General features: G+C 49.9%; 2 protein-coding genes and 1 long non-coding RNA gene across 4 annotated transcripts in view; 1 reads left to right on the top strand and 2 right to left on the bottom strand.

Moving 5' to 3' along the window:
- sei (potassium voltage-gated channel seizure) overlaps positions 1–4668 on the bottom strand; it is a 318213-nt gene extending 313545 nt beyond the window's left edge. Inside the window, exon 1 of one of the 2 annotated variants that reach the window (XM_075680320.1) lies at positions 3988–4668. In XM_075680320.1, the coding sequence (XP_075536435.1) occupies positions 3988–4063 (76 nt within the window). In that variant the 5' untranslated portion in view covers positions 4064–4668. The remainder of the gene's footprint in view (positions 1–3987) is intronic. The other variant, XM_075680323.1, reaches the window with a different exon arrangement.
- On the top strand, positions 74–17101 carry LOC142571746 (uncharacterized). Its single transcript, XR_012825943.1, has 3 exons — positions 74–182; positions 10754–10832; positions 17010–17101. It is a non-coding gene; the product is annotated as an uncharacterized LOC142571746 (long non-coding RNA).
- Positions 15332–17018, bottom strand: LOC142571745 (uncharacterized). The gene has a single exon (XM_075680324.1). The coding sequence runs from the start codon at positions 16507–16509 to the stop codon at positions 15691–15693; it is 819 nt and encodes a 272-aa protein (XP_075536439.1). The 5' UTR covers positions 16510–17018; the 3' UTR covers positions 15332–15690.
- Positions 17102–17608: the final 507 nt, after the last annotated feature.

Below are 17608 nucleotides of genomic sequence, written 5' to 3'. Positions count from 1 at the left end.
AGGGAAACAAAAGCTGGCTGCTTCTGAAGCAATGCATGCGTGGGTATCGAGCGACACTGCGCCGAACAACGGATGGAGACGCAGATCGTACGCGACGGGAGCGACAGACAAAGCGCTAAGCGCTGCTGAAGAGCCGTTTACGCAGCAGCACGTTTACTAAGGCAAGTTGGTTTGTCTTCGAGGTAAGCTGAAGCAGCGAATCATGCGTGAGGAATTCATGCGATATGTCCTCTTATGAAAGCTGCATACGTTACCTCTGCGCATGCTTATTCTGAGCAGTAGCTTTCATAAACTGGTTCCGCACGTTGAATTAAAAAAGAGACGTATGATCTCAGAACTTGTCCTGCGATACGTGTGTTCGAGTTATGAAGAAAGCTTGTGATGAAATTTTGCATTAGCATATGCAAATTAGACGTCAAACCGTAGACTTCGTTCGACACTGCACTTAGAAAGTAGTGCCGTGCACACCAAGACATGTAGTTTCCAGAGTTCTAAGCCAGAATTACTTCCGCATGCAGGAGGAAATCGCGATAAAATAAAAGCGGGAATGATTGTTTGGTCTCATAATCCAAGTATCTGAACGATAAAGCTACGCAACCAACGAAGAAGATCCAAAGCGTTTATATTTTTCTCAACTGTAGCCACTAAAAAAAAAAAAAAAAAAAAAAAAAAAGTACGTTTATGTAAACGTTTGGCAACGGTAAGAAATTAGTGTGTACCTGTAAGTTGCGGACATTAAAGCCATGTAGTGAAGGAAACGAAGAGCATCGCATATGTACGGCCGCGCACGTAAGACAGCTTTTACTTTCTAAACCTCTTTAACAAATTTTGTGCAAACTGCCCAATTTTTGGCTGATCCCCCACAGTGGGTGTGTGCCATTTGTGGTAAGGAAACAACAGCAGCGAACGTTAGTCAAATTTTCACGACACCAGTTTGACGGCAGAGTAAAACACATTAGGCCAAATCATTCTTTATAATTCCTTTTTCTCAAGAACCCCGCGCAACAACCTCCCATGCCCAAATCAGGCCACGGCACCATCCCTTCCGAACGAAACGAAGTGTTTTATTCATGCGGTCCTCCAAATCTCCCTCGTTCATCAACTGTGCAAGCTGCGACAGAATTTCAGATGCAGTTTCCGAGCGTAATTTGATCACAGACTTCGTTAGAAAACGCTTCTGTATTAATAACGAACCTTATCCCATATGTAACCAGGTTACAATATCAATGCTGCTCCAGCGTGTTTGCCTCGCTTGCGACTGCTAGAAAAGCGTTTTCTTGCGTTCGTGTCCCTCATGTCGAAACATTGCTTTAGCGTAGCTCCCTGAAGATGCGGAAACGAAGGCACGCCCTCAGTAAGCTTCCGTTTGCGACACGACTTTCGTTCCGGCGTAGTTTTGAAACACGCACCGACGAGCAGAAACCAAACGTCGCGGAATCATCGGCAGTCGCAGGCTGTAATCCGCTCACACAAGTCTTCCGCCACTTTTCGAGCAAACGTTACGCGCGTTGTCGCGATTGAAGCACGTGACAGGCAAACACGTGTCCATCGTAGAAATCGATGACGGGCGCAGCGGGAGAGTCCGCGTAATCGCAAGACGAAAGGGCAGTGAGAAAGCAAAGAACCGAAACAAAAAAGTAAAACGAAGCTCGGCAGGCCCTTTCCCCTTTCGCGCCGTCGGTGTATAATCGATTCGCTTGCCTCGTGCAATATGTCTCCATCTCGCAGGTCTTAGCCGCTCCTAAGCGGCTCCACCCAGACGATTCGCTGCCCGCGACGGCATCGAGTCCAACAGTTTGACGACATTCGCGGCTGAAGCCATGGCGCGAAGCGACACGCCCCCTGTTGATGCCGTCGCTTGTCGCGGTGCTGTGGTTTCTAGTCCCCTCTGAAATCTTTAAAATAGGGTTACTCGCCGCGCTAGCTCCACGGCTATGTGGCGTTCCGCTCCTGAGCTCGAGGTGGCGGGCTTCATTGCCGGCCGCATCTGGCTCAAGTCGGAATGCAAAAACGCTCGAGGCACATAGACTTGGGTGCACGTTAAACAACCGCAAGGTGTGGGAAGGGGCAGGAGGAGTATTCTGTCAGTGTCCGCTTAGTGGGCATGTCCGTATTTCGTCTGCTGCTTAAGTGCTGATTGGCTGGGACGCCCGTCTCCTCCTCACGCATACCCCAGCCTAGCCAATCAGCACTTCAGCAGCAAACTAAACGGACATTTCCACTAGGTGGACACTTACAGAGTATTCCCCCTTTCCTCTCCCCTCGCCCCTAACGATTGTCAAAACTAATCGTGATATAGCGCCAGAGTTGCTTCGGCACGTTAAACTCATTTAATCAATAAGTCAGTCAGTCAATCAAAAGAAGGTTATTCCGACAAACACCTTTAAGCAGCTGGACAGAGAAATGAGTGAGAGAAAATAGCTTAGCTAACTGAGCGGGTGGCCATGTGTTCGAGTACACACACGAGCACGTGTGCGGTATTGCGGCTATTCGACCTGTTACTGAGTGAGAGGATTCGCAAAATGCTTATCTACGCCCGTAAAATCTGCAACCGAAAATTACTCGTGGTGCGTACTGTAACCGACAAGCGTGGCCTGCCACGAAAGCTGTCAATCTTCTGCCGGTCCGTCGAAGTGGTTTGAAGAATTTACTAAGCCTTCAAGACTTATTGCTTGGATTTAATTAGATTTTAAGGCGTTTAGTCCTGCGGAGAACATATTCCTATCATTTCTTTATCGCTCCTTCTTATCAACCAAAGATACGATTGCTATCGCTAACAGCTACACTGCTGTCCGCTTGCCTGCTAGATAACTAGTCGAAATACTAACGAAGTTATTCGATCGCTTACTTGTTTGGTCTCTAATCCTACCATGTATGAATATTTTTAACATTTAGCACGGAAGTTTAAAACCGACAATAATATAAACAGTTGAATATATGACGCTGATTCTTCTCTCCCCAAACGGAGAAAGAACAGCAGTTCCCTCCAGAGCGAGCTTTATCAAGCCGCCACGGACGCGATTTCGTGCACTCGTTAAAGCACTTCGAATACGTGCTTGCGTGGACTGCTTAGTAGCGTTATAGCGTTTTGAACAAATCGTAGTTTCCTGTGCCGCGTGTGCTTTTGGATACGCTTCAAAAAAAGACGTTATTTATTGTGTTGCCGAATATATTGCGCGGACTAGAGCGAACACTTTTTTTTTTCTTCGTAGAGAAAAAAAAATGAACGGACAAAACTTCATCTACTGCACACTTTGCGGCGTGTAATTCACCATAGATAAAAACTAACTTTAGTGTACATCGGCCGTCCCTCGTTCAACACCATGCGCAGGGCAACGGCGCAAACGGCAGAGCTGCTCACGAAACCGCGGTGCAGCTATACGTTACGCACAAAGACAGCCGACGACATATACATCACGGACGGCTTGTGCGGTGCCAACTGCTGCGTTGCTTTCGTGGAACGTGCTTAGAGCGTTATAAACAAGGGGAAAGCACGCATTATTATTATCTTTTCCTTGTCAGAAGGCAAGAAATGTCGCCCGCCCGAAACAGACTTCGGTTGCGCGATCTTGGCCTTACACACGCGGCGTGTATCTAAATCAAGAAGCGTTGGCACCGAGGCCTACCGGCTAGAAAAGAAAACGCACAAAAAAAAACTGCGAAGCCAACAGAATGCGAGTGTTGAAAGTGTCAGCACACGGAAGCGACCCAGCGAATGACATCGAGGAACTGGTAGACTCGCCGCAAGGCGCGAGCGTCGTGTTCAGCAGCGGCGTGCGGGCGAGCTCGTTCCATGCAGCAGCGCAGAGGATTAGCGGGGCGCAATTAGCGCAGTGCCGCTCGCGGATGAAGGTTCTCGTGTTTGTGCACACTGCCCGGGGCTTCGAGGCATGGGGAAGAGGAAAGGGACCTTCTCGAAAAGGAGGCCGTAAGCAAGAGGCTCGTGCAGCGGCGCACGGCGCGCGAAGGCCGAACGGCCGGACTTACTCATGCCGTCGAACTTGCGGATGATGGAATCGATGAAGGTGTTGTGGGGGGCAACGTGCCCCCTGCGAACGGGCATCGTGGCGCCGACGTCGTCTCACGAATCACGGGCCACCGGCGCGGGGCGGGCGACGACTACGACGTGCCCCGTCGGAGGCGACGACGACCAAGCGGGGCGGCCCGCCGCGGGCGAGCCGCCGCCATCGCACCACGCCACCGGAACAACAACAGTAAGTGCCGCCGGAGAAGGCGTCTCGAATGGGCGCTCTCTCCTCGGAGCGGGTCGACGCATAGTCCGTCGCCTGTCAGCTCAGCGCTGGCCTCCGCGCCCCGCGCTCAGAGCTCCCTCAGCGGCGGCCGCTCCGCCGGCGGCGGGAGCCGCAACAGTGCGATGCTGCCGTTGGGAGCGGCGCCATTCGCTGCATCGGGCTGCGTGCGGTGCGGGAGATGCGTGGTGCACGGGGCTTGCGTGCGTGCCGAACATCCTCGATGTCGTCGTGGGGCTGACGACCGGCCGCGGGCAACGCATCGTAGTCCTACCACACTGCGACCGCTCTCATCCCGTGCTCCTCTGATCGTCCAGCCGAGCAAAGAGGCCGCCAACGCCAGCACACCGTCGCCGCACTCGCCGCGCACGGGGATATCGCAGCTAACGGCGGCGGCTTGCCGTGCGAGTGCGTACGGCAGCCGCGCTCCCTTGCCCGGACACCGTGGCGCCGCGTCGCGGGCCCGGGCGCAAACCTCAGAGGCTCGAGCGCCGCGACGACACGATGCTCGCTGTGTTGGGGGTCCCGGGCAACACTCATGAAACTGGAAACCCTGGCGCCGCGCCGCCGCGCGACACACAGCCGAGGGGCGAGGCCGTTTTCTCAGAGCGCCCGACAAGTTCCCGGAAGGAGGGAAAGGGGGAACAGGGGCGGACTGTTTCCTGCGACGTGTTTGATTAGGGATACGGGACGTGATCCCCAACCCCGACGCTCCGGTTTCGACAGGAAGAAAAACATGACTTACCCTCGACATCCGGCTGGCTTTGCTTTCTTTATTTGTTCATTCTTTTCTTCCGGGTCATCATGGCCACTCGTGTTCGCGCTATTGGACCCTCGTAGGCTCGAGATGGCTTTTTGATGCTCTTTCTCTAAGCCTCTCTTTCTTTTTAAGTTCAGTTTGTACAGGTTAATAACCACAGGGATTGGCGTGGTCGTAGATCATAATATAGTATCAGTTTGGGTATGACAGACACCGCAGTGGGAGGATCTGTAATAACCTATACCGCTCACGGTGTGCGCCAACCTCCGTAAACAGGTGTTTTCGCGTTCCGGTCCGGTAGGAATTACGTCGTTACGGTGGGAAATCGAACCCGTTATCAGCAGCAGAATGTCATGGACACTAAGCCTGCGGGGGCATATTATCATTCGGCCAGTAGGCAATTGCGTGCAAATTGTAGCCTTACTGACCATCAGTCCTGTACGCAGAACAGATTGGCTGCCAAATGTCAGACGCTAGAGGGGTGACGTCAGATGAATGTGCATAAAAACGCAGGAATAGTTGCCTCCCTCATCGGGGAAGCAACCTACCGCTGCTACGAGTACCTGCCTCAGAAAGCGTGATACTATAGTATACAGCCACGTGCAATATTACACTATGACCTGCAATATACCCGTGGACGAAGGCACTCCACCGAAGTATGAAAAATTGCAGACCTTAGCACAGCTCCAATTACTGGCATTCATTAGATCAATATTTCGTATGTTAGAGCCTCCATGCCATCTTGGACCTCCTTCGACCACAGGCAAAGGTTTTGCAGGTCATGTTGTGTGGGACTGTATATGTTAGCTTCGGCGCCACAGAAGAATACAACACAATGCGCTAGAGGCACTGCGTCACCACCCGCACAGCGATTCGTCGGGCATTGACGTTTGTGAGACACCTAGAATAAGCGCATCTTCACATTTGATCACACCGCCACTCGTCCTTTTCATTTCAATATCAAAGTCGGAACCAGTTTCTCTCTCTCTCTCTCTCTCTCTCTCTCTCTCTCATCATCGACCACTAAACGTGTGATACACAAGTATGCTTTCTTGCATAACACAGCTTTTTCACAGAGAAGCTACATTTCACGGGTCAGTTAGGAGTAGGTGCTGATCTACTTGCTCATCAACAAACACTGTAAGGGGAAGGAAAGATATAACAGCGCAGTGATGAGACAGGATGAACACAATGATTCTGATAATGTAGAGTCTGATAATTCAACGGTCGGCGATGTATCGCTCAGCTGAATAGACCGCGAAAGCGCAGGAAACGTCTCAGCTTGGAAACGTAAAAATAACATTTTCTTTCATGGCGCAGTTTCATCGAAAATTTAGGCCAAAGCTAAAAACAAAACAAAAATGCACAGGAATAATTGGCGATGATTACAAGTGTAATTGAATAGCTGAGCGCTTTTACAGAAACTTCTTCGCTTTATTCGAAGAACGATGGGCTTGATTTGCATACTTGTTAAAGTGAGGATATTTAAGTACCATTTGTTGTTTCATTGCGCAATTACACAGCGAACAGAGCCATTAACCAGCACATCAGTAGCAGTAGTATAGGTAGACAGCATGTATGTCTCGAAGAGATAACAATCGTTCGTGTTCGGTGCCGAATGTGCCCCGCAACTCGGTTGCGGGAGAGCACGTTCCTATTGCATCAGTGCCGTTGCATAGATGGTGAATACTACGAGCAATTTCTGACCACGAAAACGGGCGAAAGTAGCCGAAGAAACCTATTTACTTCAAAATAAGATAAATGCAAATAAAATAAATCCTTTGCTGACACGGGAACAAATGAGCGTGCCTATCGGATTCTCGATACGGACACCCTCAATATCCCATCAACTGAACTGAGAGGTACACCTGCCGCAGCCAGTGACTCGGAGCTCGAAAACGAATCATTCAAAGCCAGACAACATTCTGTAGGACAAGTGACCTTCGCATTGCGTGGGGCTCTTCTTGAAATCGAAATGCTGCGTGCGAGACTACGGTGGCGAGGAGACCCTTGAGGAAATTATTTGCAAAACGTTCCTCGACATAGTACGCAGACACGATCTGTCGTGACTGCGCTAGTTCGCGCTGATAAAAAAAAATAATTTTCGAAATAAAGAATTTCGGAATGACGACCTCACCAGTCCCCAGAGCAGAGGGAAATGAAGTCACTGTTGCAGTTATTAATGTCAACAGGTGTTCACAAACGGCTTCAGTGCTGGCTGGTGTTAAATGGGCTTTGAAGCCACTTTTATTCAAAACTGAGAACGCGCTTGAGTGAGAGCGACACCTTTCAATGAATATATTCACCCGTACATTTTGAAAAGGATTTAATAATAACAGAGGTACGAACAGCCGCAATGTTTGCTTTCCCGTTTCTTTCTCAGCACAACATTTCCTCTTAAATGGGGCTGCGTCGATTGCAATGCCCTGCCTGTTGTTCCTTTCTTCCTTTTCTTTTTCCTTTTTTTCCGCGGTGCACTTACGGTAACCATTCGATATTGGCGTCACACAAAGGCGCTAGAAAGTGACAATGCATGGCAGGACGTGTGGGACGCGTCAAGCAGCCTCCACTTCGCCGCTTGCTAGAAGATCTGGGAGGACGTGTATGTGTGCGCGAGGTTTTTTTTGCTCGTGAGAAATTCATTGTGATAAGCGAAGGCTGCGCGGCTGGTGTCTATACGCAGTCGCGCGGGCATCTGACGTCATAGGCGGGGCATTATGGAGGTGAGCCTCGAAATCCGCAGGAGAGAAAGAGAGCGCGCTCCTTTATGGGAGATTGGGGGCTCCCTGCGGCATAAAGCGCAATAATATTTCGCTCACATGTCTGAGAAACCGTTTCCTTTTTGCTTAAGGCTTGTACCATAGAAATCATCTAGGGAAGATAGGCTGGAGCTAGAAAACACGCATTGGGGCTGTCAAACTTGGCCATCACTGCACACTGCTTATAAAAGGAGGACGTAATATTGCTGGTTCGCCGCTTTAAATTCAAAGGGCAAGCACACAGCAGAATGAAACCATGCGCACGAAGTCGCGCGCGAATTTTGAGAACGCCGATATATTTTTAGAGTGATGAGCTTGAACGTTGCTTTAGCAAAGCAAATGGGAACGAAAAACTGAAAGACTAGGGAAGAACAAAGAACACGAACATTGACGCATGTTTAATCATACCATACATACATACCATACATACAGGGCGTTTTCCTTTAGTTCGAGCATTTTGTGTAGAAAAAGCGCATCGATCATACAGCGAAACTTGGCCTTTTAAAATATATCACCTCATGAAACGGGCTTTACTTGTGCGACATATCGTACAGTTCAAGTGGCTAATTAAATAAATTCGCTAATTCACCTTTCTAATGATTGACTCTAGGTCACATGTTACAGTTGAGAAATTGAAGCCAAGTACTATAGTGATACATTGTTTGCTTTCCTGAAATCCTGAATAATGCCACTTTCGAAGTATTCGTCCCCAAAGTCTGCTAAAAAAATGCGTTGACGTTGGAGTTCGGGTCATCCCGAACTGCCTGACGTGCGATTTATAGAGCTTCAATGTATACCGCGGCCTTATATCTCGAAACTTTTACGTTTCCTGCTAAGCAAACTTGACTTCACTATTGTTCGGCCTTAATCTACAAATTCCAACATACGCCTGAACTCAAATAGTCATAAAGTAAATTAGCGAATATTTTGAATTATCTACTCGGGCATCCGATTTCTCCTGCTGCTAATTTCCGCTTCTTCCATAAGTGCACCTGAAAAGGAGGAACAAGACTATCTGTCACATGTGATATCTTAAAGATCTGTTCAAACAACAAAAAACGGTGGTATCATAAGCATATCTATACTAGGCGCTTACCTTTATATCGCGCAGAATCTCGGTTCGTGCTAGTTGGTGATTAATAATTCAAAGAAATTCACGGCGCCACACAGACAAAAAAAAATAGCACAACGACAGGACGGCCACCCATCCTGTCGTTCTGTTCTTTGTCCTCGTCTAACTAATGCCGTCAATTTATTTGAATTATGACCTTAAAAAATTATGGGGTCTTACGTGCCGAAACCACGATCTGATTATGAGGCACGCTGTAGTGGGGGACTCCAGAAATTTGGACCACCTGGAGTTCTTTAGCGTGCACCTAAATCGAAGCACACGGGTGTTTTCGAATTTTGCCCCCCATCGAATTTCGGCCGACGTGGCCGGCATTGGGTCCCGAGACCCCGTGCTCGGCACCCCAACACCATAGCCACTATACAACCACGGCCGGTAATTATGACCTATATAGTCAGATTTGAACATCGCAAGTTCTAATTGGTTACGATGCTTCAGTCATCCAGATGCACTCGAAAGGCTCGCAAGTGACGAGGGTGTACCGTTAAGATGATTTGCTTAACGCTTAGCAAGCAAAACGCTATGAATGATCGCTAACGTCGTGGAAGCTGGTATCCTATTTCCACAATGGCGATGTCAATTTCGTCCTCCGTTTTGTCGCTAGCGAAAGCATCTTTCTTGGTAAAAACGACGCTTTGTACATTTTGTAGCTCAGATTTATTATTTGAGGTTGACTTAGTGTTTGTCTGTTTATTTTCTTTAGGCCCTACAAATTAAGGGGATGAATTAATGAGTGACAGAGTGGAGAGCTAGTGCATAAAACTCATCGAAAGCAATAACGGCACTATAAACGCACCTGCTAGCGGAAAATCGCCATAAATCAGGTCGGCAAATTCATAGTAACGGTTATTGATCAGGAGTATTTTAACTGATACTTTGAATTCATTACTTATAACGGTTACAGCAACTATAGCAAGACAAAAAATGAGTTGTATGAGTTATCGAAGCAATAAAGTATTAAGGCAGAGCTGGAAGATTTGAGAAAAAAGATCACTGTAAGAAACAATCCTAATAAAAAAAAACAGAAGGTCACGTAAGCACACGTTAACGAAGACATGTGCACGGAAAATCACTTTATGTTATTTGAAAACGGAATTCGGCGCATTGGAAGGTAGTAGGCACAACTTTCAACGACAACGCGGGAATAAGTGCGCTATGTCGGTCTCAAATTTTCCGACATCATTAAGTATAAGCGCCGAGTCTGCTGGCAAGGGGTTCCAGTCAGGCGACGTTCCAGAAATAGCGCAGCATAAATAACGGGAAGCGAAACAGCTCATGCATGCAGGGGTCGGGAAAAGGCGACCTTGCGCCAGCGCTATCGAGATTCATTAGTTCGCGAGCAGTTCCGCCCGTTGTTTATAAATGCATGCGCCCGCGTTCGCAAGCCTTCTTTCCTGAAGTTTATGGTGGCTTATGCAGTAAACACTTGTTAATATAACTTTGTTATAGTCTGGCATCGTCTCTGCTCTGCACGCTACATTATTATTATTATTATTATTATTATTATTATTATTATTATTATTATTATTATTATTATTATTATTATTATTATTATTATTATTATTATTATTATTATTATTATCATTATCGTCATCCTCATCGTCATCATGATCATGGGCGTCGGTAGTAGTGGTAGTAGTAGTAATTGCCCTTCCTTTACCAAACTTACTATTAACCTCTCTGATATGCACTCAAACCTGATTGTGATAAACTGGTTCATGCACTATAAATATTTCGACATATCAAGTGAGCCGATAATGTCGAGCTCGTGTAATAGCGAACTTCTGTTAACCTTTTAGATGATGTCTCTTTTTTTCTCTCTCTTTTTTCTTTCTTTCCTTTCTTTTTCATGCAGATGCGCACTATGCTAACGAAACGTCCACCATAGCGGCCTGACTTTCGCAGCAGCATGTGTAGCAGCTCCAATTAACCCGGTATGACCTCTAGCTCCCTCTCTCGTTACGCGTTGTATAACACCACACCGGGCGACACCAGTTGTTTATAAACGCGTACGCCCGTCTGGGCAGTACCTGGTTAAGTGCTAAAACATGTACGAAAAGCATACACGAAAAAAAAAGCGCCCCTACGCGTGGTGTTGTGGCGAAGGTTGCAGGCGCTCGGAGTTCGATATATGAATGCGACTAAGTTTTGTGCGTTCCATAGCAAGCATGTTTAGCTGTACACATGCTCGTCGTAATTCAGGTTTGACTGCGGTATCTCTTTTGCTCCTTTCAAGTGATCCTGCTATGCAACAATTTGCTGCGTTCCTTCGGCACTTCGTTCCGTTCTTTTTCCTCTTAAATAATATGGTCGTTCCTCCAAGTGCGGTCAACTAAGTTGGATTGTCAAACGGTGCCCAGTGTTCATGTCATCGCCTAAAATAAAACCGGGTCATGAGAAACAATGTTACAACGTGACAATCATGACTACAAAAAAGAGTCGACGACAAGGCTTCGTCAAGAACATAGTATCATCCAAGCTAATAAAGGAAAGAAAGAAGAAAAAGGAAAAATAAAGAAAACTAATTTAGCCCCGAACCGTAGGTCATCTTAATGTGTTCTGTCAAGCATTGCGTCAAATGTCTTCAGCTGTTTTAGCCACAGTGAACAACAGAACTGTACGGATATCGAAAAACCACGTTATGCTCTACATAATATCAACGGCATGCCTTGTTGCTAGTAAACATGTTACTTTGCAGGACGACATTACCTTGTGCCCATGTTGAGAGAGAGAGAAAAACATTTATTCGGACCATCGAGGTGGTTGCTCTTGAGGTCGAGTGGGTGGTGTCCTCATTCCAGGACTCCACTGGCCATGGCTGCTCGACGTACTTGCTGGACGAGAGCTTCTTGTCCCGCCAGGGTATCGCCGGTCAGCTGTACCTCCCACCGCTCAGATGACGTGTTAGGAGTCTTTAAGTGTTGAGGTTTGCCCTCGCACCCCCACGAGATGTGAAAGAGTGTAGGGCGTGTGTCGCCGCACCAGGGGCAGATGCCGCGATATGTATGTGGGAACATTTTACTGTATCTGTGTAGGTTTGGAAATGTGTTGGTCTGTATAAGTCGGAGAGCTACGGCATCTTCAGTGCTGAGCTTTTTGTGAGGCGGAGGATAAATCCTGCGGTTGAGTCGCTGGATCTCGAGTCGGTCGCAGTAATTGGATGGCAGGGGCATGAAGGTAAAGGGTGGGGATTGATGAGACGATTGGTCTTGCCCCGCTCGGTTGATTAGCGCTCGAGCTAGGGCGTTCGCCCTTTCGTTCCCCTCCAGACCCGCGTGACCCGGCGTCCACGTGATTTGATGGTATTCTTGCAGCCTCGGGCCTAGAATCTGAGCCGCCAGCAGCGGTGTCCGTCCGTTCGTAAAGTTACGGCAGGCCTGTTGCGAGTCGGTAACGACATGGACTTCCCTGCCTACCCTGTCTTCTTGCTTTATTACCAGTGCCGCGGCTATGGTCTCAGCCGCAGCTGGGGTCTCTGCCCTTACGGAGGCCGCGAGGGTCAAGGAGTTGTCTCTCCCGTTCACGGCGGCTACCGCGAAGAGGCCCCCTACAGGGTACGCCGCCACGTCCACGTACGTTACGTGCGGGTCACCCTTGAATTGTCGGCGCTGTCTGTCGACGCGAGCCTTGCGTCGTCCTTCATGGAGTTCATGACTCATGTGCTTCGGTATCGGGTTCGCCTTGATCTTGCCTCTGACCTCTGGCGGGAGTGATCGTTGCCCATCGAGGGCACGGAGCTCCGTTGCCGTTCCGGTCCGGTGGAGGATGGCTCTGCCCGCCGCCGTGTTCTGTAGTCTGGCCTTTTGCGAAGCCATAACCGAGTCCGACAGCTCAGCGAAGGTGTTGTGGATCCCGAGGGCCGCTAACTTCACGTTTGAGGTGGTGACAGGGAGACCCAGGGCCGTTTTGTACGCGCCTCTGATGATGGCATCGACTTGTTCTTGGTCGCGTTTGTTTAGCGAGTGATAGTGATACGGCATGCTATACGTTATTCTGCTGATCACCAGAGCCTGGACGAGGCGAATCGTGTCCTCTTCTCGCATGCCCTTGCGGCTTCTTGTAATTCGTTTTATAATCCGCGAGATCTGGTTGGTGGCAGACCTTAGGGTTTGGATGGTGTGGGAGGCTTTCAGGTTCCTCTGGATCCAAAAACCCAGAATCCTAGTCTTAGTGCCTTCCGTTATCTTCTGGCCCTCAAGATAGAGGTCGATAGGGCCGGGGGACTTGTAGATTCCTCCGCCGTGCACCCGGATCACTTCGGACTTTTCGGGCGCACAACGCATCCCGCTCGCTGCCGCAAATCTCTCCACGGCCGTCGCGGCCTCTTGAAGGGTCGCCTCTTTTCGCGCTAGGGAGCCCTTGGTGGCCCAGAGCGTGATGTCGTCTGCGTACAGGACGTAACCTAGGTCGGGGATCTTCCGCAGCTCTTTGGTCAGCGCTAGCATCGCGACATTGAATAGAATCGGGGAGATTATCGCCCCTTGCGGTGTTCCTTTGTTCGGCACGTCGATCGTATCCGATCGAGTCTTGCCTATTCCGATGGTTGCCGTCCGGCCCGTCAGGAACGATTTAACGTAATTAAAGATGCGCTCCCCGCAGCTGATGTCGTTCAGTCCCTTGAGAATGGCCTCGTGGGAGATGTTATCGAAGGCCCCTTTTAGGTCGAGTGCGAGCAGGAGGTGTTCTCCTCCCTTCGGGATGCCCTTGAGAACTTCTTCCCTTAGGATTAGGAAGGCATCTTGAGCAGAAAGTCCCGGCCTGAAGCCAAGCATGGTGTGCGGGAAGCGGTCACCGTCCTCTATGTAATGTTGGAGGCGGGTTTCGATGACCCTCTCGTACAGCTTGCCGAGGCACGAAGTCAGCGAGACGGGACGCAGGGCGTCGATCGCGGGCTTCTTGCCGGGTTTGGTAATGGTCACGATTTCCGCGTGTTTCCACTCGTTCGGTACGTGGCCCTTGCTCCAGAGTTCCCCGTTTAGGTATTCGGTCAAGTCCTGGATGTGCATCGCGCTCAGGTTTCTAATCATGGCATTGGTGATTTTGTCAACTCCGGGAGCAGTGTTGCGCTGTGAGGCTCGTGCCGCGGCATACACCTCTTCCTCCGTGATGGGAGCGCCCAGTTCTGGTCTTGGTTCTTCATATTTTAGGAGGCAGGGTTGTATGGGGTCGCTACCCAGGTATCTGGTTTTTAGGGTGTCAATCAGATCCTGGTCGTTTCCGGGGAACTTGTGGGCGATTTCTAGAAGCGTCCGACTGGTTGTCGATTTCGCCTTGTCGGGCTCGATCAGGCAACGTAGGATGGCCCACGTCTGCGCCGTACTCAGGGTACCCTTGAGCGAGGTGCAAAACTGTACCCAATTTTGCAGCGTCAACTCGTTTGCGTAATTTCTGGCTTCGTCTGTTATTTTCTCGATTCGTAGACGTAGTTTCCGGTTTAACCGCTGTCGCTTCCACCGTTTGAGGAGGCCCTCACGGGCTTCCCACAGGTGTAAGAGCCGGCGGTCGACTTCGGGCGTCTCGACCGTGCGCTGGATGGTTTTAGTGGTTTGAATGTGGGCGTCCCGGAGGTGCTGCATCCATTCCGCTATGTCCGTTATACCATTTTCGGGCGGGGGGTACTGCCTGAATGCCTCCCAGTCCGTAAGCCTAATTTCGCCAATTGCTCTCTTAAGTTTCGGCGTGGATACCGAGATGCTGAGGATATAGTGATCGCTGCCCAATGTTTCGCCCAGGTGCGCCCATGAGTATTCCCTTACGTTTTTGACAAATGACAGGTCCGGAAACGTGTCTCGACTTACACTGTTGCCTACTCGGGTTGGTTGGAGGAGGTTGGTTATCAATTCGAGGCCCATTTGGTCAACCGCATCGAGGAGCGACCTTCCCTTTTGCGTGTCTTGTTGGTAGCCCCAAGTCGTGTGTCTAGCGTTCATGTCTCCAACCACAATCAGCTGGTTGCAGCCAGCGGCTCTCACGCTGTCGGAAATGATGTTGCGGAAGTCGTCTTTCTGAGCCCTCGGCGGACTGTACAAATTCAGGATGAAAGTGCTACGTCTACCCCTCTTCTGCGGGAAGACTTCCACTAGCACGTGATTAATGTCATGATGTTGATAATGTTGTCCCACGGCCGTCACCGTTTTGTGAACTAAAACTGCGACCTTCGGTGATCCCGCGTGTTTAATTACGTAGTAACCCCGTAGCCTGATCGGCTGGTTCCCGACCTCCTGAAGGCAGATGACGTCGGGTGGGGTATAGGTGATTTTGGATGAAAAGTTGGAGTGAACTTGCCTTCTTGTTGAAAGAGCGACAATTCCACTGCCAGATCTCGAGGTGTTCGGGCGCGCTGCGTGTGGTGTTAACCATTGCTGACATTCATGCCACCGCCGTCGCAGTTGTCGGCGTCCCTGACGTCACCCGTGTTGTTTATGCGCCTGTACGCCTTGACGCGTGGATTGCTGATCTCGTCGTCGACCCGCTTGCGCGAGCCAAACTCAACCTTGCGTATTCTTCTTTCAAGGTCTTCATGGCTTAGTGTGTTCTCCTTGACTTTATTGTTTAATTCGCCCATCTGGTAAAGCATCTGTTGTATCGTAGCATAAATACCTTCGAGGGTGACTACACTTGACTGGACTGCCGCTGCCGAGGCCGCACCGGAGAGCGATGAGGGCGTGGTGGTTCTTGAGGGGGGAGGAATGGAGATGGCGGGCTCGTGGCCTATCGTTCCGCTTTGCGACCCTGCCTGTGTGTTGTTGCTGGTTTTGCTTAGCAACGCTTCTAAGCGTTGCATGCGTTGGTTTAGGTCGTTAACCTGAGCCTTAAGTTTTTTATTTTCTTCCCTGATGCGCGTACATTCTGGGGAGCATTTACTACACTGGTATTTTGAGCGGAGGAGGTACTAGACTGATTCCGGCTCACCTTGTTGTTGTTGGCTTGGTTCTTCTTGCCCGATTGGTTCTTCTGTTTAGACGTGGATGTCGAGGTAGAAGGCTGCCGCTGCCCTTGCTTCTCTCCTAGCTTTGGCCACTCCGAGCGGAACCGGGACCTGGACCTGGACTGGGACCGGGATCGGGATGGGGATCGGGACCGGGACCGGGACCGGGACCGGGACCGGGACATTGACCTGGACTGGGCCCGGGACCTTGAGCGGCTCGCCGAGGATTCCGAGCTGAACCCCCGTAGGCGGCTTCGCCTTGGCCTTCCTCCATCATTGTCGTCGTCTTCCTTCCTCCTTCCAGGTGGAGGATGCTTCTTGGTGGTAGTGCTGTTGTTCTTTAGCTTTTGCTTGCACTCGCGAGACCCCGTGGCGTGGGCTTCGCCGCAGACGGCGCAATTGAGCGAGCACTCGTGGTCGTCCGTCGGGTCGTGCGTCCCGCAAGCGAGACAGATTTTGATGTTCGGGGTAGGACAAACGTCCGATCGGTGTCCCATGCGCTGGCAAACATAGCAGATTTGTTTTGTGGGCTTGTAGGGGTGGCACTCGGTCTCCCCTCCGTAGTAGTAGACGTATCGTGGAACTACGTGAGAGCTGAACGTGATCAAGGCCGTCTTGGTCTTTCCCAGCATGCGGGCCTGCACGATTTCCACGCCTTGGGTCCTAAGCCTTAGGTGAGTCATAAGCTCCTCGGGCGGGGTATCCGGGTCGATCCCATGAATGACGCCCCGGGCCACTCCGTCTGGTGCCGCAACGTAAGAGTAAGCATTGCGTGCATGCACATTCGAGGGTCAAAGCGAAATCGTCGCCTTCACGAAGGTAATTGATATATGAATAGGAAGTCGTACGTATCAAGCCTGACAAGCTTTTTTCACTGTATCAATCATATTTCAGGCCAGCCTTTCACAGAGCCTCGCCAAAATCAGTCCGCCAGGAGTAATCACTAGAGACCGGATTATAAGTAAATGCCTATCGGTTCCCGCGCTCCAAGGCCCCATCATATTTATGTACAAGCGCAAATCGTGGGTTAATAAGCGGTTTATCACGGACTTTATAGTACCTGTAAATGTCTATTTCTGTCCTCTGTGTCTGTATATGCCTATGTTTGCTTTTAACAACTTAAAATACCTTTTCAGGGCGCGCATCCTGTTTAGAAAGTACTATCGATTACTCCATTCCACAGGATCTGGCGCCATCGGCAGATGCTGTTGCTAACGGAAGTACGCTTGGCTATGTAACATGGAAAGTAAGCAGTGGAGCAGCTAGGAGCTTTTTTTTTTTGGGGGGGGGGGGGTGGAGTTCATGCGCTTGACCGGGGAAGCAGTTGGAGGAGGGGTGGGGCGAAAGTTGGTCAAATGGCATCCTGTTGCCCAGAAATTTTAGGGGCGAACATGTCTGGGTTAGCACTCCCCCTCTCCTCCCTTCACCCCATCTTCCTGACACCGGTTACCAATGCCAAAGCACGAGACCTCCCAAAGTCGTCTTCATCGACAGCTCAGGCTATTGAGTTTTGCACTGCAGGCGAGAATGTGAGAGAGAAAGGCGCATCATTTTGACATAGGTGTAACATAAACCGTAGCTTGGCAATATTGTTGATTGTAGATAGCGCTGCGCGTGTGTGCTAGACGGAAGCCAGCTGGAAGGTTGCTGTCCACTGTAGTTACGTGGTACCCTTTTCCGCCGCTTCCGCTACTTTTGCGGTTGAACAGGCACACCAACCGATAGCGTCTTATCTAAGCTCTGCAACAGGCCAGCAATTGTTGTCAAAGTCGGGCGTCCGTG

Source organism: Dermacentor variabilis, chromosome 2, assembly GCF_050947875.1.
Source record: "Dermacentor variabilis isolate Ectoservices chromosome 2, ASM5094787v1, whole genome shotgun sequence".
Classification (NCBI taxonomy): domain Eukaryota; kingdom Metazoa; phylum Arthropoda; class Arachnida; order Ixodida; family Ixodidae; genus Dermacentor; species Dermacentor variabilis.
The sequence above is the reverse complement of the archived record's forward strand: the minus strand, read 5'-3'. Positions and strand labels throughout refer to the sequence as shown.

Coding starts and splice junctions, on each gene's coding strand:
- LOC142571745 (XM_075680324.1), bottom strand. CDS start 16,509: ATGACTCACCTAAGGCTTAGGACCCAAGGCGTGGAAATCGTGCAGGCC.